This window comes from Microtus pennsylvanicus, chromosome 10 (assembly GCF_037038515.1).
Source record: "Microtus pennsylvanicus isolate mMicPen1 chromosome 10, mMicPen1.hap1, whole genome shotgun sequence".
Taxonomy (NCBI): Eukaryota; Metazoa; Chordata; class Mammalia; order Rodentia; family Cricetidae; genus Microtus; species Microtus pennsylvanicus.
In genome coordinates, this window is record NC_134588.1 from 86,172,699 (window position 1) to 86,199,406 (window position 26,708).

At 46.7% G+C, this 26,708-nt stretch overlaps 1 protein-coding gene across 18 annotated transcripts in view; it reads left to right on the plus strand.

The window, feature by feature from the left end:
* Positions 1–22,833, plus strand: part of Erc2 (ELKS/RAB6-interacting/CAST family member 2) — an 885,961-nt gene extending 863,128 nt beyond the window's left edge. For 15 of the 18 annotated variants that reach the window (XR_012912096.1, XR_012912099.1, XR_012912100.1 and 12 more), the window contains one exon: positions 19,918–22,833. Coding sequence is in view for 7 of the 18 variants with exons in the window: in XM_075988875.1 (XP_075844990.1) it covers positions 19,918–20,361 (444 nt within the window). In the remaining 11 variants the exon portion in view is untranslated. The remainder of the gene's footprint in view (positions 1–19,917) is intronic. The other 3 variants (XR_012912097.1, XM_075988881.1, XM_075988884.1) reach the window with 3 other exon arrangements.
* The last annotated feature ends 3,875 nt before the right edge of the window (positions 22,834–26,708 follow it).

Below are 26,708 nucleotides of genomic sequence, written 5' to 3' on the forward strand. Positions count from 1 at the left end.
GATGCCGCAGCTGGCAAGCCATCACTGGCATTTAAAGAAGCCTTCCTGTCTCGTAGAACCTACACCTGACTTAGGGAAACTGAGTCAGAAATGAAGAGAAAGTTCTCCTCCCAGGGCACACAAGGAGCCCACGGCCATATGGGCACAGGTCTCAGGTCTTCCAGGCTAAGGTACTGAAATCATAATAGGCAGCCATATTGCTTTTGGTATGCTAGCACTCAGTGGCCTTGGCACCCTTTAGGGCGCAGCGAGCCAGCATGTGACTCAGCAGTTTCTCCCTCTAAAGAGCATGTTCCTTGTTGGTTCTTAAGTGCAGCTGATTGTGGGTGATTATTCACATAAATTACACCTGTCGCTCCCCTGCACAATGCGAGGCCTGGGTAATGTGATCTCCTTGAAAGAGGAACCTGTTTTGTTTTTCAAAGGGTGATTATAAATTAGATAGGAACGCAGGCTCAGGAGTCTTGCAGGCATTCTGCTAAGGAATCCTTTATCTTACATACATTGGCTGAGCAACCTTTGCGGAAGTTTGTTAGGCCACACTTAGAACTGGAACACAACCTTGAGGCTTAAGAGTTCTATGGTGTTTTAGCCAGGGCTACACAGAGGAAATAGTAGATATAAGCCCAGTTCTCCTTCCTTACGGACTTTCCATAAGCCTCAACTGACTTACTGTTTAAGGAGTCAAAACATGACTTATGGTCCAAATGCAATCTAGCAGCTCGCTGGAGATTGACTCACGTCTCATACATAGCAAGATGCAAGGGTATCTGGGTCCAGAATGCAGGAAAACTAGAGTCCCCTCCTACGTTCAGGAATGAAATGTTTATGGCTGATGTGATCTGGCAGAGAGAGAAAGGAAAAAAGCCAGAGAATCCAAATGCGTAATTGAAGGGTAGACTTGCCTTGATTGTAAAGGAGATAGGGTCCTTCTGGCTCAGGCCCAGGAACTCCCACCTCTTGGTGGATCTCATCATGCAGACACAAGGCGTATAGACTTCAAAGATCAGCTCTGGCTTCTGCTCTATGTGTACGACTCCCTTACTGCAAGGGTAACCTTGGCTGTATCCTCTCTAAGATTCACTTTTCTCAACCCTTAACCGAAAGCAGCAGTTCCCAGCAGGAGCAGTCTCATCCCTACTCCAGCCACCAAGGACATGGAACAAGATCTGGAGAGAGTTTGGGTCGTTACAGCAGGGTAATATCTGTGTGGTTAGAGCCAGGAGACATTGTTAAATATCCCAGCATTCACAGGACAGCTCCTTACTACAACGAATTATAAAGCAGGACCAGTTAGGCAGCTCCGCAGATGAGGCGGTTTACTGCCAAGCCTGAGGACCAGAGTTCAATCCTGGGGCTCCCCAGGGTGGGAGTGGATCAACTTCTATAAATCGTACTCTGACCTCCACACAAGCTGCTGGCACATTTGTGCTCCCCACACACATACACATAAGTAAATACAAACACAGTTACCAAACAAAGAATTCTCACCTCTCCTCCAAATCAGAAATGCTGAGGCTGAAAACCCTACCCGACTTCAAGGAACCAGGCTCCGTCCATGATGGTATCTGCTCCATATAGTGCCAAGTCCGCACATGTTATACACTCCAGGAGCATCTGTGGGGCACAGAACATATGAATGAATGGGAGAATAACTAAGTTTTGCACATCCGTAAGAGGGCTAAGATTTCTTTTTTGTCAAATGGAACGTGGGTGCCCAGTGCCTAGCACTGTGCTCAGCACACAGTAGGGCCTCGAAGAATGGTAGCTGTCATGCCAAGAAATTCACCTGACTTTGCTTCATGCTCGTTTGAGAGAAGAATTCGCTTGTTTTCATCCTTTGCCAAGATAATAGGCAGTCTGTGCAGGCAAAAAGCCCAGTGGGGCTTTTACAAATATTAGTTTACAAAGAATCTGTTTCATCTTGTGTTTTTCAGATAGGTAAGCCAAGGGCCACTTGGTTGTGCCTTCATTTCCTTTCCCTCTGGCAGACTTCTCCTAGGCAGGATTTTGTTTCTCTAAAATTATTGTTTCATTGCTTTGTTGTTCTGAAGAAACCTGTTGGTTAATATTAATGCATTTTATCTTGGGCCATTTCCTTCCGGTTCTCTTTTTTTTCAATCTGCCATAATTTTGTGCATCCTTGCGAATATCCCAACTGCTGACAGGACCCTTTCATGTTCATCTTACCCTCAAGCCTCAGGAAGTCTGTGGGCGGGCGAGCTACCTTCTCCATTTGACAGATAAGGAAACTGAGGCTCAGCAGATTAATTTCCAGGGAGTGAGTCAGGAGCCCCTAGCTGTTCCTTACAACTCCTCCTAGGATTTGGAAACTGGAGATGATTTGGGGACAGAGGTCGGAGAAAGGAAGGAACTTTCCAAAGCCCTCCAGAAAGTGGGGCTCTCCCTAGTTCCTCTCCCACCTGCCTGAAAATCCTTTGCAAAGGAATCTGTCCTGAATTCACTTAGGAGAAGGTCTGTGTTCTATAGAGGTCAAGGGAAGATCCCTGCCTGTTCTCTATTCTTCTAATCATCGCATCGTTTAAAGACTGTCAACCTCAGGTCCCCTCAGCAGAAGTGGGGTGACACGGGCACTGTCATGATAGCCGAGAGAGATCAAGGAAATAAATGGCCTCTGGGAGCAGAGTTCCTATGAGACTTTCTCTACCCACTGCCGCCTTCCTTTCCCTGACTCCCAAGCCTAGAGTTGGCCAATTGGTACTTCTGAGATGGTGAGTGACTCATGACATCATGATGAAAACAAACATATTATATGTTATTATAAAATATATATTATATTTTTTAAGGCTCCATAACTCTCAAACTCTCCACGAAAGTCAGTAACATGTACAGTGTCTGCTATTCCTTTTAACACCTCTATGTGTCATTAAGATTTTTCTGTTTGTCTCACAGATAATGCACTGGAAGCCCAGCTTCTGGTTCAAGGTTACACAGCTAACCATAGACAAGGCCAGGACTGAACTCACCCTCCATGGATTAAACTACCCAAAGACCTTAATTGTGCAGTAAATAACCAGGACAGTACTTCCTGACCACACCACACTCAGGTCAGAACTGTGGTCACCTAGATGTCGTCCTCCTGGGAGGCGTAGTGACATGTGTGCTCTTGCTGGCCCACGGTGCCATCAGCTGTTTCAGCTAGCGCCCCTGGGAAGAGGATGACCTTACTGCTTCCAGCTGAGAACAGCTGATGAGCACCAAGGGAGGGCAGAGAGGCTCCATCTGCACCCCACAGCAGTACAAGTACCTCAATTGTGTGCCCAGCTTCTCTGAAGACCGTTGCCTGGTCTGTCCCCTCAGGCTTTCTGAACTGCTGCTTGCCAGAATCCACTGTGTGGCACACTGTCCTGTTGGTTTATCTTCAGGGGTTTCCTGGGGACAAGGGTACTTGATGGCTTAGAGACCACACGGGCTGCTCTCTCTAACAAACCTGTTGGGGCTTTCAGATCGCAAACACAACAGCTGCCTGCAACAAATATTGACTTTGGGTGCAAATTCTCTCACAGATGGCCACTCTTAAGAGAGCCTGACCCCGGCCTCGGAGCACATGCTGTGTAATTGGGAAACTGGAGTGTGGAACGAGGGGAGATGCCTCTTGACCCCCAGATGGCCCTCAGCTACCGGGGCCCCAGCACCTTGAAGTTTTCGTTTTGTTGGGTACAGAGCTGCAGGACCCTCACAGTTCCCTAGCGCTGCCCCAACAAAGCACTTTAAGCTGCATGACTTCCCATGTTGGTCCTACTTCGCTTTTCTATTGCTGGGATAAACACTCTAGCCAAATGCAACTTGGGGAGGAAAGGTTTGTTTGGCTTACCGGTTACAGTTCATCGTTTAGAACATCCAAGGCAGGAAACTAAAGCAGGGGCAGCTGCTTACTAGCTTGATCTTCTGGCTATCTTCCTTATATAGACCTGGCCCACCTGTCCAGGCATGCCACAGCCCACAGTGGGTTAGGTCCCCTACAAATTAGCCATCAAGAGAATGCCCCCATAGACATGCTCACAGGCCATCTGCTTCCCTCTTCCCAGGTATAACTAGGTCTGGGTCACGTTGACAAAACCTGACTAGCACACACACTGCTAAAATATATTCCCTCATGCTTCTTGAGACCAGAGTCCAATATAAAGGTGCCAGCATGGTTTGCTTTCTTTGGAGGGTCCAGAGGAAGACCCTTCCTTGAATTCTTTGGTGTTCCATGATGTGTAAGTACCTCATTCCAGTTGACTTAGCTCTTGTGCCAGGAGTGCTGTGTCTGTGTGTCTGTCTTCCTCCTCTCTTCCACCTGTACCGGTTATTTAAGATTTGTCCTAATCCAGCATGTCTATATTAAATTGTATATGGATGGCTACTTCTAAATAAAGTCACATCGTGGTCAGAAAACTTCAATGATTATTGAATTAGATAAGCCACTGGATGAATAAGCAGGTGAGAAAGTCAGGAGAAAGCCAAAAGTGATTGTCTACCACGGGCGCCATCGAGGGTTTGCTGTGACACTCAGATGTATTAGCAAGATTTGACTCTGTCTTCCAGAGGATACAGTTCAACTCACACTGCTCAGGGGGTTGTTTGTCTCTTAGGGGGAGGCTATCTGGCCTCCCATCTCTTTGATTCAATCTCCCTTTGGCCTGGATAGACCTTCCTAAACCACACATTTATTCACCTCTGCCCTAAAGGAAGCCTCCCACATCCATGACGCAGCCAAAAGGCTCTCCATAAACTTGCCGCCTTGGTTGTCTCTCCACCTTGTCTACAACATCAATGAGAAGACTCCCCTGCCCAGCTGTCTCTGGTCCGCATTACTCTGTATTGCTTCTGGCCTTTCTTTTTGTTGATCCGTAGAATATTCCTTTCTTTCCTTTCCTTGGGGCTCCAGCTTCTTAGCCCTTCCATCCCAGCCTGGGTGTTTGGCCGAAGTCTTTTCTGATTCTCAGGCTACTTCTGAGAAGTGCCACCTGTTCTTTCTGCCCTCTGCCCCCAGTTAGCTCATTTATCATACAGTGTGGCAGTTTCTTGGGTATTCCTCTTTGGCCCCAATTTCTGCAAACCTCAAATATCAGGACCTTTTGTGTTACTGACTCCCCGACCTTACTTCATGGCTGGAAAAAATAAATGCCTGCTGTATTGAATGATCACTTGTATATAGGTGGAAAGGGAAGGAAAGAGAGAAGTTTTAAAAGCAGAAAGTAGAAATAACACTATCCTAGCCGTCTTCTTAATTTGGGGGTAACTGGGGGCTTCTCTGCTTCTCTGCTAATGTTCCCTACCATTCCAACTCAACCAGTGGCACACTCCCAGAAAATGTTATCCATAGATTACTCCAGGTCCTGGGACTCGATTGGGATTGAGCACGGACCAGTAGGGCAGTTCCTAGAATCTGGCTTTCCCATCAGGAATGTCCAGTACAGGCCACACCGAAGACCTCGAGGCATAGCCTGTGGCCTCCTGAGTTTTCAGCTTCATTTCTTTCTTCAAGAGCGAGAAAGCAGGCAACCTCAGCTAACGCCGTGGGCTTTGGTGCGTGTGTGGTGTGATTCTTGCATGATCGGATGCCCCAGCCCACTAAAGAATTAAAAGCTGTAATCCCTCCCTCTCCCCTTTCTCATTGTGTTTAGCCAAAACAAGCAGTGAAGGAATGTAAAATAGATCATTGCATTGGCACCCGTTCACAAGGGAGTCAGTGACTCGCTCGCATTCACAGCTCAAAAATCGGATTCTGACCTCCGCAAAACTTAGGCGAACTGCTCCTTCCTGTGGCTTAAACGCCTACGGATAGTTAATTGAAGATTTCTTCCTGAGCCACCCGTCCTGTCCAGGTTTGTACCTGGCACAGAAGTATCTTGAAAGTTTGTCTGACAGCTGGAACGAACCCTGAGCTTCCCCCTCCCCCGAAGCTTTGTGAAGCAAAGTGGCTCATGCCAACAGGAAGAACCCAAGAGAGAGCATAAGGCTGCCAACAGGCCTGGCTACTGGAGTGGCCCAGGTGGGAGGCACAGAATTCACTGTTGGAAGGAAGCTTGGGCTTCCTCTGCCACTGTTACTCCTGGCCCCTTTGGTGAGCTCATTTTTTTCTACACATTTATTTTTCATGACGATGACAGGGCTCGTGCCCAGCTCATGTATATATCCGAAGTATGAACACCCCAGGCTAGCTGGTCCTGATGGCCAGGTCTTTGTTCCTTATGGACAGTTCCAAGTCTTGGGGATTGCTCCTGACGGGGCTTAGAAGGCAGGTGGAAGGTACCTTAGATACTTGTTTCGTTGCTCTGACAAAATGCCTGAGTAGAAGCACACGAGGAAGAAAGGTTATATTGGCTTATGGTTGGCAGAACACGAGTCCTTGGGGGGGGGGGCGCAGGAGTGGGAGGTAGCTGGTCACTTCGTGCCCTTAGTCAGGAAGCAGAAAACGGATGCTGCTACTCAGCCCACTGTTTTCTTCTTGTTCTTGCCGCCATCCTGGACTCCAGCCCCTAGAAGTGTGTCATTCCATTTAGAGTAGGTCTTCTCCTTGCGGTTAGTCCCTGAGAGGTATGCTCAGAGACGTGTCTTTGTGGGGACTCTAGAGTCTGTCAGGCTGACAGAGTTAGCCATTTTAGAAGATTCATTTGTCCTCTGGCCTGAAGGGCTGAGAATCACTGTCTTTATGAGAGTGATGAGAAAAGCGGAGGGGGCAGGGAGAGGGTAGCGACTTAGCCAGGGTCACCCAAACTAGAAAGGGGAAGAGGTCACAGGATGCACACACAGTTAGACCCTGTCACACTGTCACATTTAAGGATCAGGACAACAGCAAACGCTCCAGGTCAAACTCCTGAAAGCTATGGGATTGCCTGGGACATGGTAAACCCGGAGCAAACAGTTGCTATCTCCAATAGACTCAGCTCTCCTCAGGCCATTCTTGGTAGGTGCATTAGGAGCAGTGAGTGACTCACACCCAGCCCATCTTCAGGAAGGCCACCTCAGGCTGCAGTCCAACAATAGCAGATGTGTGGTGTGTGTCGTCGTCCCTCCCGCCACACACACTGTAAGCCAGGGGTTGCTGGACAGATATTGGAAAGGAAATGTGGGAAAGGGTTTGGCAGAGACCAGGAACCACAGTGCAGGAAGGTCCCCGAAGGAGTGACGCTGAGACTGACCTCTATGGGAAAGCAGAGGGTGACTAGGTAAAAGGTCAGGGCCACCGTGCTCAGATCTGAAGGAACTGTGTACCAAGTCCCAGTGGGCAGCTCTCGCAACCCAGACAGGTGCTGCCCACTCTCAGGTCTGGCTTCAGAGGATGTTGGCAATCAGCTGCTCTGGATGGCAGGAACTTTGAGGGTTACTCTTAAGATTCAGACACCTGCTCTGCCATACTTCATCCAGACAGTTTCCATCTTGAATGCTGAACCTGCCCTAGAAGACAACCTTCTAGCTGGTTCATGAAATTGCTCTTTCTCGTCTCTGCTCTTCAGAGTGGCCAATGACAAAGCTGTCTAGAATCCCTCCCTCTCAGAGAACCCACACATCGACGTTTCAAACACGTGAGATAGCAGGAAGCCTCATAGCAGTGAAAGAACAGGCTCGGGAGAGAGTCCCATTGTTAACTGCGCTGGTTACACGTGGAGCCTTGATGTCTCAGGACAATTGCAGAGTTCACTTAGCTTCCTGACCTGGAGAGGAGATGGAAGATGGAGGGCTGCGGCCCTAGGTCCCTGCACTTCATGTGCGGACCTCCAAGGTCAGACTTCGTCATGGGACTTAAATGTAAATTCAAACCAGAGAGCATGTCTGCTTTTTGGCACTGTGAGAATATGGCTGGCCTTAGAGTCTCTCCGAAATAACCTCTGCCTTTATCACACTCCTCATTCTTTGGAGGGGATGTCATCATTTCCCTTTCTAGTGGCCCACCGGGCAGTGGGATGCAAGCCTTTTCAGACACTTCTGGAGCCATCGTTTTCTTTGTGCATTTCCTATAGCTTTGTAGCCTATGGAAATCACAGAGCCGGTACTTAGTGCAGAAATACTATTGTAGGACTCATACACTTGAGGATGTTACTTCTTGCGCCTATCCATACCTGTAGCAAAAGATCTGTAACACTGCCGGCTCATCTGAAGCATTATTCAGTAATTACACAGTATCCGATAGTATTTTGGCCAGTTCTGCCTAGCAACATAAATACAGGGTGAAGATGATACATGGTATAGGAACCAGGATGGCATCTATAATGCCAAGGACCTCAACACTGTATCCCCAGGAAGGCTTCATTTTGTTTCTACTCCAGCAACATTCCTTTCAGAGGAAGTAGCTGTACATTAAGCAGGCAGTTTATGCATGAGAAATCAGGTCCCACTAATGCCAGTGGGCTCTGTGCTGTTTTCCCCAGGCACTTCAAGGTTATCTAAGAAGGGATAAGGGGGAGGAAGACAGGATTTGCATAAGGGGTGGAAGAGGGGAGTAATCCAGCAGCAGACATCCTGGTCATAGCTGGGGGAGGTTCTGGAGTGAAGCAACTCAAGCTTCGGAGCTACACTTTGTCTTTAAAGGCAGACCCTCCCTCTGTAATCTTTTTAGCATTCAACTCCTTCAAAGATAACTTGGACTCCAAAGCCCCCATGCAGCCAGAAGACATATGGATATTCCATCAATTTTGTAGAAGCCATAGATTGGAATCCTCCAGATAGTTCGTTCAATCTCAGGATGATAAACGATCAATCTTTGCATTCCTCCTAAATGAAATTAAGATGCTAAGATATATTGCTTGGGGCTTCTGCATGGGATTTCAAGAGTTGACTTTCCAACAGAAAATGTATTGCTTTGGATTCACTGGGAGATGGAGACACAGGATCTATGTTAAGGCAAAACATTTGACAGTTTGGAAGAATGCTTCAGACATGTTAATTTTTTTCATATTTAAAAATGATTAATTATCCAGAATACCAGGAAGCCAGAAGACCATAAAGCAGTCTCCCAGGAAAGGCAGAGACCTACCTGTGTCTTGATCCTCTAGAGCAGAGGCTTTTAAAGGAAGCTCTAGGTAACCCGACTGCACTAGACTGACTGAAGCAGAGGCCTGGCAAAACCCTGGAAACATAGAGAACTACGCAGTATTTTCCTGTCAGCACCGTCCGAAAACAGGGATCCTGTGCTTCAGCACACACGTGGAAAGCCCAAAGGCTGACTTCCTCCTCGGAAACTCTTCCCATCTTCCTCCCAGATCAGTTCAGAAGCTGGGGGTGCTGCTTTAAGCTGGGGGTTTGCCATGTCCGGGTACACAGAGCACAGCGCCATCCCACCATCCCTTACAGTGCGAGGGTGACTAGGAACGAAGGTGAATATGAACGGGGCGTTATCAAGCTTGATACTTAGCATGGCTTTAGCCAATTAAGCACATGCTCCCCATAATGATTTGCTTAAAACAATGGCCGGCTTGCCAGTAGGTGCGTGTTGCATGAAGTCGGAGTTTAGCACGGCTCCTGGTGAACGGAAAGAGACAGGGAAGCCCTCCACACTTGAGAAAGCTAGGACTCCCACAGCGGGATGGGAGGAAAGGAAAAGGGGGAGAAGGAACAGAAAGGGGACATGGGTCAGCTTTTGTGCTTTGCCTAAGCACAGCTCACAGACAATATAAAATCTAGACTGAGTCTGCGGATGCAGTTCATTGCAGGATGCGTTCCTTCACTTTCCACTCTACCCACCAGAAGCGAGGTAGCATTTGTCCTGTTCCTGTAATTGTTGAAAGGTGAGGATTATTAGCCTTAGAGACTCTGAATACCCTTAAAGCCCGGCCCCCCTGGCTGGTTACTGGCCTGTATTTGTTTCTCTTTTCCTTCCCACCTACCAAAGAGTGTCTCCTCCCAAAGGGAGGGCTACTTCCTTTTGTTAGAGGAATCTCTTTGTGGTTGCTTAGAAAACACAAAACAATTTGCAGTAAATGGAAATCAAAGCCCAGTTAATCAAATGCGAAACTTCTACCTGCCAAAAGTGAAGAGTTTGTAAAATGAATTTCACAATGGTGACAAAGATGGCTGTGTCCACGGTGGTGGGGTTCCTGCCTTCAGCTGGCCATCACTGGCGGCATGCAGGGGCATTTAGAAATTAAACCGAGCCAGATTGAACTTGCTGCATCACCTGTTGCCACATTGGCATGCTAATGGGCTTAGTGACCACAGCCTACCCAGACCAGAGCAGGTCAACAGCCAAAGGACCAACCTCAGGGGCTGTTTGTGCTCTGCCCACGTTGTTAGACCTTCATGCTTTGCAGCTGGTTGTCCTGCTTCCTTGGCATCTCCCCTGCCACCTCTTAAAGAGTGTAGCACCCTTCCCAGGCTCTGTCGCATGGCCACCAAGCCCTGGGAGGGGTGTACTCATGCAGACACAGTCTGCATCTCATGCATTGGGGTTCTTTCTCCTTCTTGCTTTAGCTAGTCACTCGTAAAGTATGTTCCGGAAATGGCCCAACTCAAAGCAAACGCAAAGAGCCTCTTCATTCCCTGCTTGTCTGGAAAAGTGGAGTTTCTCCACTCTCTCCTTCAGTGAGGAAGCATGGTACAGAGGGTTTGCACCTTCAAGCGTTTCCTTTGCCTGGAAGCCTAGCCTTTCACCCTGTCTGAGAAACAAGGTCAGACTTCTTCACCTCAGGGCAACTCAGTCAAGGGCAGGATTGCAAGATGCTGGTGAGGAAGAGGTTAAATTGCTCAAAAGGCTGGATCTGTGGTTTCCTGCCCACACTTGTTCTGGCCTAAGGCAGTGCTTGGTAGTTTGGGGAGGGGGGGAGAAGGGAGGTCTTGCCTGGACCCAGGTGGCCGACAGGCAAACCATGTTATTAAGAAGCAGGGATAGCAAAACCTTGATCTTCAAACGAGACCCCTAATTAGTCACCAGCCCAAGAGTAAATGGCATTCCACCTCAGCAAGGCGGGAAGGGTGCCTTCAAATCCCAGAGACTAATTACCGTCAGGGGCTCCTTGAGGATCCTGCTGGAAACACTTGTCATTTGAGCTGCTTCTGCTCGGTAACAGCTATCCAACTGTTCCTTCATATTTCAGACTCTCCAAAATGCTTCTCCAGCCCTCTTGCTTGGAGGGAACATCTCTTTGCCGAACACGACACCCTTCTTAGTATCCAGTTTCTGGAAAGGTCTCTCTTATGTACGTACATATGACAAGTTGATCCTGACATGGAGTTCTTATAAGGGAGTTAAAACATGGATTACTTTATTCTCTTCTGACTTTGAAAAACTCCATCTCAAGAACAAGCCTGTGCTGGAGGAAGTGGGGATTTATCATGGAGAGTGAGTCTTCAATTTCAGAGTCTGTTGAGGGACCCTATATCGTGTCCTTATAGCTATGTATTTTTCGTCAAGTGTGAAACCCTCTATTCTCTTCCCGCCCACCTCTCTCTCTCTCTCTCTCTCTCTCTCTCTCTCTCTCTCTCTCTCTCTCTCTCTCTCTCTCTCTTTGTGTGTGTGTGTGTGTGTTTTCTTTAAAAGGCTCTTCCCAAATGGCATGAACTTTCAAGCACTCAGACTGAAACTGGCTTTGCATTATTCTGGTTGTTTTGTTTTTCTTTTTGAATCTCATGTTCTTGCCTCTTTTGGAGGTAAGTACCTTCTGCTCACTCTTGTCTCCTGGTCCCACTTGACACTTGTGAATGGAAAAACAGACTCATCCAGGCCACCCACAGAATTCTAGGTTTTCTCTGAATTCACACTTGAACTGGGAGAATGGTTTAAAAGCTTGGGACCAAGAGATCCTGGCTCTGTCCCCTTTGAGGGCAGCCCAGGTTACACCAAGCACAGAGGACCAAAAAAGCGAAACAGGAGAGGCCTGGGTGTTCTGCTCACGTGGGCTTATTCCAGTGTCTTCTGAGAACTAGGATTCGGTGGCTGGGATGCTCGTTCAGAAACAAGAATACTCTGGTCAGACTTTCTGAAGGTGACTGAGTAAGCCTAAATTTTAATTCAGTTTTAAGATCCACAAGTAAGCTTCAGTGGGCACCCAAATGACATGTTTTAAGTTTACATCCTTAGTAAGCTGTGTTATAGGGTCACGTGTCATTGAATGGCCCCTGGCCACTTTCTCCTGAAGCTCAGCTTTGGAACTATTCTCAGCCAGCCAAGGAGCAGCTATTACTCAGCAGTAATGCCTTGGTTGTGAATAGGCTGGGGGTGGGACAGGAAGACGGGAGGTCTGTACACAGGCTTAGGGTATTTGCACATAGGATTCCATCCCCTGTGATGAAAGCATACGGTTCCCCCTCTGTGGGTAACTTAACAGCTTCCTGTGAGTAGGAGGGTGCGGAAGTGTGGCCCCACCTGAGTGAACATCTGCAGGATTCCCCAGGGTAGGTTCCCTTCTCTCTAGAGCATGGGAATTCTGTTTGCTGAATCAGCTCTCATGTCCAGTATGGTCGGCAGTGCCCTCTCCCTCCCGCAAAGACTCCCAAAGCATTATTTTAACCTGTGTGTTCTCCTGATTGGAGATGTTAGAAAATCCATGCCAAACTGTGGGTTGTTTCAACTAGTCCAGAAAAGAAGGGCTCACGTCAGTTTTGACAACAAACAAAACGAGTTTTTGTTCTATCATTTCTGTTTAAGAGAGTCCAGTTTCAAACTGAACACAATGTGTGGTTATTCTGTCGGCGATTTATATAGCCACAGGGGCGCCACACTTACACTGCATACATCATTGTATTTTTGAAATGTACTTAATGAACTTTTTTTTCTCTTCTAGTAACTACTTCATTGCCTTAAATGAATGCATTCCAATAGAATTTGTAACAAATGGCCACTCTGTGTTTGCGTTAATGCCAAACACGTTTAACAAATTTTTAACAAGGAACCCTGGCGAAATGCCAAGCTCCTAGAGGGACACTAGAGGAATGCCATAAATTTAAACTAGATTTTACCTTCTCACTTAGCTCAGCAAGTGTCTTAGGTGCCTTGCTCTCTCAGCACAGCGGCCTGTCTACTTCATGTCAGATAGCTGTACATTTTCATTATGTTTGGTGCTCAGGTTATACCGACTTCCAGGGACTTTTAAGCCCAGGCAGCTGTATCTCAAATAATATGAAGTAGTGTAGAAATAAATCTTTGTTTCTGCGAAAGTTTTTCATATCTCCTTTGGGTTGGTAACTGTATGGATGCACATACGTATTTCTATGTTTAAAATCCACAGCCAGCCAATTTGTTCGTAACAATTATTTAAACCAAGAAGTCTCACCTGGCACTAGCTGTGCTCCTCCTTGAGATAGTTGGTAATACCTGAAGTCTTTTCATTGTCACGACCAGGAGTGAGGATATGCTATTGGCATCTTAGTGACAGAGGTCAGGGAGACTGGAGGCCATCATTCATGGAGGTCAGTGCCTGACAGCAGAGAACTTTCAACCACAATTGTCCATATGTTTGAGACTGAGGAAAACTGAACTAGAGTCCTTCAAAAGTAGGCTGTCCAAGGACCTGTTTTGTTTGTTTGTTTGTTTTTAAGAAAAAACATTACAATAGATCACTCATTACTCCCCAACCAGTGTGTTAAAGATTAGATGGAGCTCCTCCCACCTGTGCTGATGGGGGACTTTGGTGTTTTCCTGCCCCTGCCTTCTGCTTTTGTGAAGGAGGTAATTCAATCCACCATACTTAGACCCCCAATGTAAACCAAGGTGGCATCAGAGCTTGCTGGTGGCCATGGAAGTGTGTGCACGGCCAGATGATACATAGCAGGTGCTCCCCTGAGACAAGGTCATTGCTGGGTGTCAGGAGTGGTCCAAGGCAAAGCCAATATGAGGCAGGATGTTGTCCACTAGATTTCGGAGAATGAAGCCTCGGGTTGCAATGGCCAGGCAGTTTTTCATCTTGTATTCTAGACAAGAGACAAAAGTTGGTCCCGCTAAAGTGTTAAAATAAAGCTTTATGAAACAGGGTATGTTGTGTTTAGAGGTTGTTTACAAGAGAAAGATATGAGTTAAATACTATCCGTGTTAGAGCTCACGCAAGTTGGAGAGGTGAAAGATAAGAGACAAAGACTGAGGTTTAAGAAATTCTGACCTAAGAAGAAAAAAAGGACTGAAAAGTCAAAAGGATGTAGGTTCAAAGGAGGCAAAGGAGGGCATGTGATTCAAACACTCAGTTCTCACGGATGCCGAGGGGCCACTACCCAAGCAAGTGGATGGGTGGTACCCTATGACTTGTTTGGGATAATTAATGAGGAGATGCTGGGCAGACAGCCTGCTCCAAACATGAGCCATTAATACTCCTGACCACAATAATAATTACAAAAATAAATCCCAAGGAATTCACAGCCCCGTGTGAGGCCATTTCCAGGTATAGGTTGCATATCAGTCTGAAGCCCTTCCTTTAAAATATGGGTGAGTCGCATCCAGCGGAAAGAGGGCAGAGATGAAAGGCAGAGCCCTCCTCCGCTGCCTCCTGTAGCTCTTCATCCCAACAGCCTCAGCCCCGGGCTGGCCTTCCAGCCCTACCCCCACCCTTCCAGCCCTGCAGTGTAACTCCGAAGTGTTACATTTTATTGCCCTGTGAGCTGCAGGAGGCCACTCTCAAGGTAAAATGCTGCTCTCCACTCATATTTTTGAATTATGGCTTCAAGGTGGTTGCTCCTATCAAGAAAATTAAATGATTTAACATAATTTGTTGCCACTTTGATCACAACAATAATAAATAAATCTTCATGAAAAAAACGGGAAACCCAATCCATCCCGTTTTAAAAGATGTTAAGTTATAACACAGATGTAGTTATATGTTATTATTATTATTATTAGCAGAAATGACTGTGTTGGGCTTTCCTGTGCATAGATGCTCAGAGGAGCTGTTCTATAGGATGCCCCAGGCCCTGAAGGAGCCCTCTCTTCCTCCATGGTTAATTAGTCTATCAGGGGCTGGCCTTTTATGTGGGTACCATGTGCAATATGTTAGGGGCATCCGTGGCTGTTGTGAATGGGTGTCTGTTTTTGTACCTGGGGCACACTGCACACATTTGGGACGCACATGGAACGGAGTGGACATTAACCCAGATGTCAAAAATAGCCTGCGTTTTACTACTGTTATTAAACAGTTTCCCCTTTAACCCCTCTGTGTTTACCAAAGACCCCTTCCTCCCAGCCCGTTTCTGCAAATCACCGATGAAGGGGCAGAGAAGAAAGCCATAACCAGGCAGGTGCCTTTATTCCAAAGAAAAACAGTCTGAAGGCACATTTATAGCTGGCTCTCCTGGGGGTGAATCTCCCTGTTGGGGTACATTGTCCCCCGTCCCTCTTGCACCCTAGGCCGCAGTGACACCAGCAGGGGTTTTTCTTCCCATAAAAGAACTAGCTTTACATCAGCCATGACAGCAGTCCTACACTCTTCAGTTCAAAATCTCCAAAAAGTTCTCAGAAAAATGTAAATACCTCCGTGATAAAACATCATCAATATTCGGGGGTACATACACTTGCGGACGTTTGTAATTGCTTGTCTGGGTGCAGACATGAGATCAACCTGTGTAAATAAGTCAATCTGCTTTTTCCCCCTCCTCCTCCAGGAACTTTTAGGCCTCCTTCCCCATCCAAAGTCAGAGGTACTGTTTCTTGGTTATGTATAATCAGTCTATCAAATGTATCCTTCCTGATTGCAGGCATTTGTCTCCTTCAGGGCACCGAGATTTAAAACCTCCTTCAGGTGTCAGTTCGTATGTCTGTATAGTCTGTTTCCCCATGAGAGTGTAGACTAAGTGAGGACATGGACTTTGTCCCTGCCCTTTACTGGACTGTTGCCAACACCAGGCACGTTGCCTGTGCAGAGTGCTGGTTTTCTGTTCCTCCAAAAAGATTCCTTCAAGCACAGCATCTTACAAGCAACACCCATGTTTACCCCGCAGGTCCCTTTGACAGCCCATACAGGAAGTAAGAGTGAGAGAGAAAGAGAGAGAGTGAGAATTAAAAAAACAGCGCGTGGCACAAATGCCAGGCTTATATAGGAGCGAGAAGCTGGAAGGGGGCAGGGGCATGACTGGGGAAGTTTTGGGTGAGGGTGGGGTGAGAAGAGCTGAGAGGAGCCAAGGTGTTGGCAAGGACTCTGTAACAACTTTTCCTGGTGCTGAGAGAGCCTGGGGGCCAGTGAGAGCTTTGGTATGCTAATAGACACCTGAGGGAAGCCCAGAAGGTCTGGGGGTGGGGGGTCCCTATCTCACAAGTCTAGGCAGAACTTAGAGGATTTGAATGGGAAGGCTCTTGGAGCCCTGGGCTCTAAGTTGTTTTTAGATTACTGCCAATTTGACTTGCTTGTGGGTATAGAACTGAGGTTCTTCCTACTCTCTGGTTGTCAATTGTGTTGTGGAGAGGCTCGTCACCCAAAGTGGTGGTTCTCAGCCTGTGGGTGGTGCCTCCTTTTTGGGGGAGGGGGCGTATCAAACAGCGCTTTTAAGGGAGTTGAGTATCAGATATCCTGCATATCAGATATTTACATTATGATTCATAACAGTAGGAAAATGACAGTTATGAAGTAGCCATGAAATAGTTTTATGTTGTGGGGGGAGGGTCACCACAACACGAGGAATGGTATTAAGGGTACACACAGCATTGAGAAGGTTGAGAACCAACCACTGTCCTAAAGGATGTTGTCCTGCCTCACCCCTGAGGAGTGACACCCCTGTGTCCCCACACCTTTCACGCTTGGCTTTCTCTTTAGCAATGACAGGAGAAAGACATGTGCTAAAGAAGGCCCTGTCCTTAAGCTAAATTTGTTTGGGCAAACTTCCTTTCTATTAATCTAAAACAAACTGGATCGTAGCCCTAATTGGGTTAATTAATATAATTATGGTCTGCTGTAGGTCACTTCAACAGCCAGGGCTTGGGGTTGGAGTTGGAGTTGGGGTAGAAAGGCTTGTACCAAGGGAGGCTGGGAAGGGAGATTTCAGGACACCGTGCTCTGATCACACCGTCACATCTGTTCCAGGAACTGTACAAACTCAGGGGATGCTGGGCAAGCAAGAGCAGTCTGCCCTTGCCCTCACCAAACTGGGCTATAGGTTTCACTGGAAACAGAACGGAGAGTCACCTCTGTAGCGTGCATTTCTGAAGCGTTCACATGGTCCACGTGTAAGAAACAGGTAGAATTTAGGGCAATGGATTTTACTGGATTCAATACATCCAAAGTATTTTGACATGAAGTCAGTATTAAAAATTGTTCCTGAGATAGCGTACATTCTTTTTTCCGTTTTAAATCTTCACAATCTGGTGCACATTTCACACTTTAAGTGTGTTTCGATCTGGATTAGGCGTGTTTTGAGTATTTGGTGGCCACATATGGTCAGCAGCTACCATAGTGGGTAGGGCAAGTCTAGACAAGTCACAAGAGAAGGACCATGTGGGAGACTTCCTGGGTGACACAGTATCTCAGCTGAGAATGAGGAGATCGATCCGATGGAGAAATGACCGGAATGTATGTGGGAAAATGATGCACTTAGGAGACGAACAATGTTGCCATGCCGGAGAGCACAGCGTGGGGAGAAATAAAAAGCGGGAAAAGGCTAAAGGCGACCTTGCCAGCCTGGCCAGGGTTCATGGGTCCTGCATCCCAAGGGCTGCAGGGTTACAGAGAGCTATGAACAAGGGTGGCACGCTGTAAACAACTGTGCATTGGAGTGGCCATAACCATTACAGCAGAGATGTCTGCAGCCTTGGAAGACAGAGCTGGGTCTTCCTTGCAAGAGAATACTGGAGAGGTTTAAGCATACTTGTGAGGGAGATCGGCCAAGCTGGGAAAATCATCTTACAGTCTGTAGGGTCCCTGGTTGGCATCGTTGGGAGGCTAGATCCCATTTTTAAATGTTTTAAAAGTCCCTTCTTGCTTGCCCCTCAAGGAGTGATGCTCTCCATTGCAACTGCTGGCAACGTCCGGTCGGGGTTAGTTTGGTTTGGTTTTTCAGCTTCAGGGGCATCTGAGCCTCTTGGTGAAAAAACTATTTCATTGAAGGGTGGCAACACTTTTTAAAAAATCATTTATTTGCATGGTAGACTGTTATAGTTTATGACCACCTCCATGCCAGTTGTCTTTGTCTTTCCACTGAAAAGAATTAAGAAGTGTCCTAGGACCTAAAAGAGGTAGCTGGCGTAAGGGCTCGGAGGGGTCCTCACTGAATGTGTGATAGGCGTGCTACTTATTCATTCTCTTGTTCGTAGGTTTTTTTTTTTAAAATGACATTTTAAGGTCAGTATTTAAACCATCTGGGACTTTTGAGAGCTCTCTTGTCTAAAGATAAGGATTGTCTTTCCCACAGCAGTCCACTGTGACCATGAGAGAGACCCGTGTTCTGCTGTGATCTGGTGGCCAGCTAGAAACTCATCTCAAAACCGCATAAACAGTTGTTCTCTGCTGCTTTATCTTGGGAAAATATCAAAGACACTGGACATCGAGCGTAATTATTTTTCATTTAGTTCCCCAAAGGAAACAACCTGTGTGTTTTAATACTGCTGCGTGTGCCTCTTTCCCGCCTCATCACAGGTCTCTTAATATATCGCTTAGCCCTTTAAAGGGATGATTAAGGAATGCTTAGCACACAAAAGAATGAGAGCTATGCACAGCTCATGAAACAGAAAGCGTGCTCAGACTTACAATTTTCATACAAAGTTTGCAGAGATTTTATGTGCCAGAGTGAGTAACCTGACCCGCACTAGAAACTCCCTAAATTTCTGCCTCTGCAGCAGTCACTCTTTGCCCTGAATCTAGTTTTTTAAGCAGAAGAATTACCCCAAATTCCTCAAAGTGTGAGTTTGCCGAGTCCTATCTAAGCCATGCATTCCGTGAACACTGCTTAAGGATGTCCTGAGGTAGATGCTTGCCGGGGCAGACTCAGAGATCTTTGACTTTCTCATCAGCTGGAAGGACTTGAGTGTAGCTGTGGATCAACCGCCAAGTCAGACATCCAAGGGTCGGTATAAAACGTGAGCTAGAAGGCAGGACCTGGTGGGCTGTGCTTGCATTCCCAGCACTCGGGAGGCTGAGGCAAGAGGATCGGCGATCATGAATTCAACGTCAGAATACGTAACAAGACCCTGTCTCAAAGAGTAAAATGAGACAAAATATGTGTGCATGTGCGTGCGTGTGTGCGTGCGTGTGTGTGTGTGCGTGTGTGCACCCTCTCTTCCCTGCCACAGTCTCCAGATAGCCACATGACGTCCGTATGTTGGAAACACCCAGCATTCCAAGGGTCTCTGAGTGGCAGTGCATGGAGCACGTGGTTGGGCATGAGCGGAGAAGCCAGGCACAGCTGCAACTCCAGCATGGCGGGGCGTGTACACCGCGTTTCGCTATCCACTCCTTTGTTGACAGGCACTTAGTGCTGCTGTGAACAATGGCACTTGGAGCGCTGGTGTTCGGGAATCTGTTTGAGTCCCGGTTTTCAGTTCTTTGGCGTGTACACGTGAATGGAATTGCCAGCTCCAACCGTCACAGGGCTTACAGGTCTTTCAAATGGTTGCTGTCACTCTGCTTGTAAGTGAGTGCTAACGCTTCTGGCAGATTGATGGCCTTTAACATTCTAGTCTCTTAGTTGAGTTTTTTTTTTTTTAAGTAAAACCATAGACATTGTAGAAAGCAAACATGGAAAGAAAAAAGTGACAAGCAGTTTGATCATGCCACAGTGACCCATAAGAGAATCTGACACATCCGTTCCCCTTCCTTTTCTTTGTGGTTATCTGTAATGTGTGCACAGTAGGGGACATGGTTTGAAGGGCTTTTTCTCAAGACACTCACAATTTCACTTCCTGTTCTGTTTGTTTTTCTTCTCTGCTCCCGTTCCATTCTCACCTGACCCAAACCAAAGGGAGTGGCCATGGCTGGGTCAGGGAAGGGGAGGAAGCCTCTGCCACACCACACATGGCAGATGGTCCCATCAGTGTCCTTCCCTGTTAAATCATGTGCTTTCTCGTTGCAGCTGTCAGAAAGGTTGGCTACAGGGAAAGCTCCGCACTGCAGTCATTGCCACGTAATCTCCTGCAGCGTGACTGTCTCCATTGCCCACCACCAGCCTCAGGGGCAGGTCCGAATGCAAGGGGGATCCTCACCTTCGCTATCCTGCGTGATTCTGGTCACCTCATCCCTCCTGCATTTGGGTGTATGGGAAAGAAAGTGTATGAAGGAGGAGAAAGATGACAGTCCTTTCATTTTCTGTCAGGATTTGGACCTTTACAGTGTGACCGTGTCTGCTGAAATCCACGTGGTGAGCGTTTTATTTCTGCTGCTTTGCCTCCTGGATACACGGGCACTGCACGGGATTCAAACTGTGGATTCAGTGTCTGTTGGACAGCTCGCCCCATCTCCCATTATCCTGCTGGTCGGTCCAAGTGGTCCTAACACATCAGATTACCGTGCAGTCTAAACTTGCTGCGGGTGACTGCTGCTGGTGGCGTTTATGCACCACGGTGCGTGGAGTGTTTGACGAGGAAACCAAAAGACCAAGAATTGAGAGCCCTCCTCTATTTCTTTAATCTGTCAGTCAAGGAACCACATTTCGATGGTGTTATCAGTTGTTACCTCTGGGCCAGGTTGGAAATGAAATCAATTTTTTAAACCACTAATAACTTGCCAAGAAATCGCCTTATGAGAACATGGTGTGTGTCTCTGACAGTGCGTGGCACATCTAAATTGGTCATTCATAATTTTATTGTCCTGTTCATGTGCAAGAGAGTGGCAAAAGCCTGAGGCGTTTGCGTGTGGCTACTCCACCTGCTCCTTGAACCCCACGCACGACTGGGACATGACCCGGCCTCAGGCCCTTCTCGTTCTCACACATGCAGGTCTCCATGAAGAAGCTGAGAGATTCATTCATGTTTCAAGATCGATCCAAATGCTGTGCAAGCAGTGAATGTGAGCTTGGGTCTTCTCTAAATGAAGGGTCATTTTCTCACTGTTTTTTTTTTTCTTAAGAAAATGTCTCTAATGTGGATTCCAAAGCATTTTCAGCATCCAACGTGCAAGCATTGATGAATGAAGAACAATCACAAAAGTTGTGTGTCTGTAAATAGCATTGCACAGGCTGTCTGTGGGTACGGTAGAGTCGTTATCTAAAGCACATGCCAGAGAAAGAGACCGCATTCCGAGGTCTTCTACCTACAATGACAAGGTACTTAGGAGATTTCTACTCCTGCTGCTTCCTCTGAAGATAAAAAATGATTAGTCATTACAACTTCATGCAAAACCCACAACTGAGCCTGGCAAATGCGCAGCTCTTGTATTGACCCATTCTTGTCGAGGGGAGGAACCCTCCTTCCTGCATTCCTAAAGGACAAACAGTGAATTTTAGCATGAGTGGCCTTAATAAATACAATTGTCTTTCTTTGCTGCTGTGGAAAGGGTTCTAAGCAGAAGCTGCTGAAATCTTGCATTGAATCAAATCATTATTACTTTCCAAAATGTTGGTGCAATTAACTCTGGACCTCTCTCATGAGCCATAGAGATAGAAGACAAACCCCTTGTTTGCTGGGGAAAGGAAACTGTTCCTGAACTGCACCCTTTATTCCTGGTGCATCAGGACTAATATATTCAAACAGGTTTCCTGCTGTGGGCTTCGTTCTTGTCGGTAAATTGTGAACTATGTAAAGCTTACATGTTAACATAAATGATCCAAATACATTCGTGTTTTAAAAGTTTGACCTTTAACTATCAAAAGGATGTAGGTCGTTGTTAGAGAAGGGAGCAGAGTTCTTTGCAAGTTTATTTAGTATTTTTTGGTGAAGTGTGGCAATGAAAACCCAAGCCACAGACTGGTCCCCAGGTATGGTTTGGGTATCCTCAGAGAAGTCCTCACAGCCTACCACCAGGTCATGACTTGAACTCTGCAACTAAATACTTGAAATAGGAAGTAGGAGAACCAGGATGGTAAACGGGGTCCTTGAAGTAGCACACAAAGTGATCAACCACGTGTATTTACCTATTTCTACATTTGTGCCAATTTTGTCACAGCTATTGTTTGGGGGATCTTCTTTTTGGCCCCACTTTTGTTGGTTGAAAGTATTTTTGATCTTATATTCATGCGAATGTATCATTTGGTCCCTGGAAAAGTGAATTCCATCTAACACAACATCTTTTCCCATTTTCTGTAATATTCTCTGACGTTTGGGGGTTACAAAAGAAACCCCTTTTCACACATTGAAAATAGTGTCTGGGTTTACAACAAACACTGTGACTTCGGAAGGTATTTTCTTTCTGCAACCTTGAGCAGGCTCCCTTCTAATCCGGTATGACTGAAACTAAACAAAAACAAGGTTGTGCTAACCCTTAGGAGGAATTGGTTTAAGTCTTACCTTGCGCAAGAGCAGGCTTGTATTTATAACCCCTTTTGATTTCTATATACAGTCTCGATTTTGTATTTAATGATTTTGTGTATTCAGTATGCACCTTCACAGTGTGTCAACTTTCCTTTGAAAGTGGGTTTTACTTTTTAAACAGTGTTTATGATAAGACCTCAAATGTGTTGATATAAGCTCTCTCTGCCGTGTTTTTGTGTAGAGTTGCATTTGGATGCTGCCAGGGGTCCATGTATCTAGTTCCCTGAGACCCTTGTTTGATAGTGCTTCTTGTAATATTTCTTCAAGTGAGTGGCATGTGGGTTGTGATATTGACCATGTGATTATGGACATCGATATGAAAAATAAATAATAAATAAATAAAATTAAGGAACCCTCAAAACTACCAATGGGCATGTATTAGCCAGTCATTGTAACCTCATGTCTAGTAGAAATACCATGTGCAAGGTATGTACAGCTCATAACTTTGTTATCATGTGTATGAGGAGTACTTTGTGCTGATTGTCTTATTTATATTCATCAAATAAACCTTGTTTCTTTCCGAAGTAACTGTGTTCCATCTTTTACAAATATGCTGTGTGACTGTCTCTAACACTTTGGGGGCCATTGGTTACCATTTGAAGAAACATACAGGCCAAAGAGGAGAGTGAGAGAGGGGAGAGGGAGGGAGGGAAGGAGGAAGGGAAGAAGGGAGGAAGGAAAGTTATTGTCTTTATTAACTGGAAAGGCCAGGATGGAAATCTGCCTTAATGGACAGCTGGCCATGCAGTTCAGATCAGGAAGTTAGGTCGTGGGCCATGCCTCCTTCTCTCTCCATTCCCTTCCTTTCACACACACCTTCCATTTTCCTTTTTTCCCTCTTTCTTCTCCCTCCCACCCCTCTCCTTCTTCGCATTCCTCATTGTGCGGGCTCTCTCCTTGGTAACAAAGATCTTTCTGGGCATTTGAAGCATTCACAGAAGGGACTTTTCCTTTTCAATATCCACAAATGTCCCCCAAAGGGACAGACACCTTAGCTCTGTTTGGATTTTGAATCCTTCCTTTTTGTGGGAGCTGAGAGGATGAGGCTGTGTGGTCGACAGCCTCATTGCCTGAAGGAGCGAGGTTTCTAATGGGAAAATTGTGGACTCCATCTGAGAAAAGAGAGATGGAAACTTAGGCAGGAAGAATTGTGATCAGCACTGCCCCTGCTTGGATGTCCACGGTCACCTGTGTGTGGACTCATGGGCCCCGGAAGCCTGAGTTGGATAATAGACAATACCTCCTCACGGTGTCAGCGTCTTGCTCAATGTCCATTTGAAGACTACAGAACCAGGTCCAGCTTTCCATTAGAACTCTGAATTATGTTAGCACCATGGAATTTCCAGTTCTTACCAAGAACAAAACTGCTGAGTGGTCGCTAGAAACTGTGTTTTACCAGATGGGGAAACTGAGGTCCAGGATAAGCAACTGATCTAGGCAGATGTCCCAGCTGATCCTTGACCACAAGGAAAATATCATTCCGCCTCAGTACTTTGGGTTTATGGGGTTGACTTTTCTGACATCAGGTACACTGGGGCCTGTCTGTCCTTTGCATTTTATTGTCTTTCGTAAAAAGAGAGCTCTGTCAGGGAAGAATTTCTCACATCATAGGCCTGCTGAAGCACTTTTCAGGACAGTTCATGTCAATCCAGCTAGCCAGACGGAGCCCCCACTTTGTAACCCACAAAGCCAGCCCCTGGGTGAGACAAACAGCAGCCCACATGTTGGTGGACCAGTTGGCCACTGCAGAGCTCTCTGGGGCCTCACAGGTGAGACTTGGGCACACTTGTGGTTTGGGTCTCCAAGTCTCCCACAACTGCCTCTACTGTCTGTGAACTGCTCTTCCAGAAGACCGGAGAAGACAGCCTCACCCTGGATCCTGAGCTGCAGTCCTGCGGATGAGAAGGAAACAGGTAGTAAATCATCGACCTGACCTGAGGATTCGCCAGCGTCAGGACGGTGAACTGATGATGTCGGAGCTCCTACCCGCATCCACCCTGGCAACGGCTCTGTAGTAAGCACCAGCGTGACCCACATTCACGTAACTTCCAGACGTGAAGTCATGGGGACGACCAGATGTAGTCCATGCAGGGCCCATACTTAGTGTCATAATGTGCTCAGTGCTATGGGTCTGTGAATGTTCCTTCACCACAATGCCATAATGCAGGTGCTTTTAGGGAGCCCTCACAGATATCCAGTGGTGGGAGGAAGCATAAGTCTGTATTAATAAGAGACCAGTTTAAGCCCATTCCACAGAGCCTACTCATGAGGCTCCCTACCCACAGATACGTGGTTTTCTTGACTGTGAAGATGATAAATGGGTGATATGTACCCCCCCTCCTTGCGGTAACATCACACCTTAGGGATGGAGTGAATGCCGATTCCTTGCTGTTCACCCCTCTCTTCTGTTTTCATCTTGAGGATCATATTGCATTTAATTGTCACGCTGCCGTAAGTTCCTATCACTGAGAGCCACTCAGACTCTCCTTGTTTGTATGACCTTGGCTGCTCCGGAGGTCACTAATCAGGTCTACTGTAGGATACATTCTGCTGAGATTTGACAGCTCTCTCTTTTTCGGGCTCAGCCTGTGGAACTTAAGGGCCATTCAGAGGAAGGCCACGGAGCTGATAAATGGCTGTCTTTCAGGCAGCTTATCAAGGAGGGCCCATACTTGAAACATGACTGCACTGGTGATATTGACCTTGCCCTTTTGGCTGGGCCAGTGTTTGTCAGTTTTCGGTACCAAGGTCGCTCTGGTCCTCCCAGTGTGTTGGACTTTTAGAGTATTGAAGTAGGGGCTGGGAATTGGCTATGTAAGCATGGGATCTGAGTTCAGATGGCCAACAACCATGTGAAAAAAAGAAACCCACCTGTGTGTTATGGCACCTACCTTAACCCCAGCACTGGGAAGCAGGAGGAGGCTCGTAGGACTTGCTGCCCACAGCTCTAGCCATCTGTGACTTCTGCATCTGGTGAGAGACCCTGCCTCAAAAACTAAAATTGAGAATAATGGGGAGGAAGACACCTGAGGGCTACCCATGGTCTCCACACAGGTTCATGCGCGCCCACATGAACTTACACACACACCACATGTGCAGGGTACAGAGATAAATGGTTGACTCTCTACCTTAGAATGTTCTGGGGGCAATGCAAAAGACACAGTACCAATATGATTAAAAAATTCCCAATTTTTAGGAGCAAAAGAGTTTGATCAACAGTTTCTGTTGCTTGTCTGAGCTGTCCCTTTTGGATGGAAGTTACCTCCAGTCCCATCTTCCTGTTAGATTATAGGAGCATCTTTGACAGAAACAGCCAGTATGAGAGGACTAGACCCCTGTTCAAGTGCAGGCTGGTTTAAGGTGACGCCTGTCACAATATGGTAACTTCCTCTAGGAAGACTCGGGGACACAGACCTTGGTGAGTCCTGTACCTTACCCATGAGGGTGTTATGGCTCAGCAGCTGCAGGAGGAAAGATGGGCATTTATCTGCTAGGGCTTTTTTTTTCTTTTCTTTTGCATGGATGGACTCTTTACACACAGAAGAAAAGAAGTTTCATGAATATAAATCAGTGCACAAGTGAAGATTGTGGTGCTTACCTGTAACCACCGTGCGTGGAATGCTTGTGAGCTCAAGGCAGCTCTGGGCTCCATAATCTAAACACACACACACACACACACACACACACACACACACACACACACACACACACACATATATATTATTCCTGGGCACTCAGCCCTACAGGTGAGAACTCAGAGTTCATAACTCCTCGGTGAGGGTGAAAGACTCATTCTCTTCCTTGCTGGGCATAGAGTCTCCTGCTCAAGGTTCAATAAAAACAGGAAGTGAGTGCTAGGATGCAAGCATCCATTTTACACAATGAAAAGAACAGCTCATAGCAAAGCTACATTTCATTCCGCCATGACTCCCAAAGAAGACCATAGCTCAGTGCAACAGCATGAGACCAGCAAGCCAAGGCGGCTGCTGCTCAGTCACTACCGTGTAGCTTTTTTTCTTTTTCTCCTTTCTTTTCTTCCTTCCTTTCTTCCTTCCCTTCTTCCTTCTCTTCTTCCTTCCTTCCTTCCTTTCAAACTTACTTTGGGAAACATATACCACATATGAAGGTAGCCGCTGTCTGGTCAGAGCCCACAGGAACACTGTAACTCCTAGCCACCAGCCATGGAGTCTGAGGGAGAAACCCTAAGCAGTGTCAGGCCTGTGCTTGGGGTGGGGCATCTTCTTACTTGCTGATTAGTGCCTCAAGATATCTACCTGCCCTGAGAGGGACTGTATCAAGTGACTGACTTGAGAGTCAGAGCTAGGAGAGAAATTGTTGCCATATGCCCTAACGTTGCAACCTTTCCTACAGTTCTAGACAGAAAAGAATCTTCCATCTG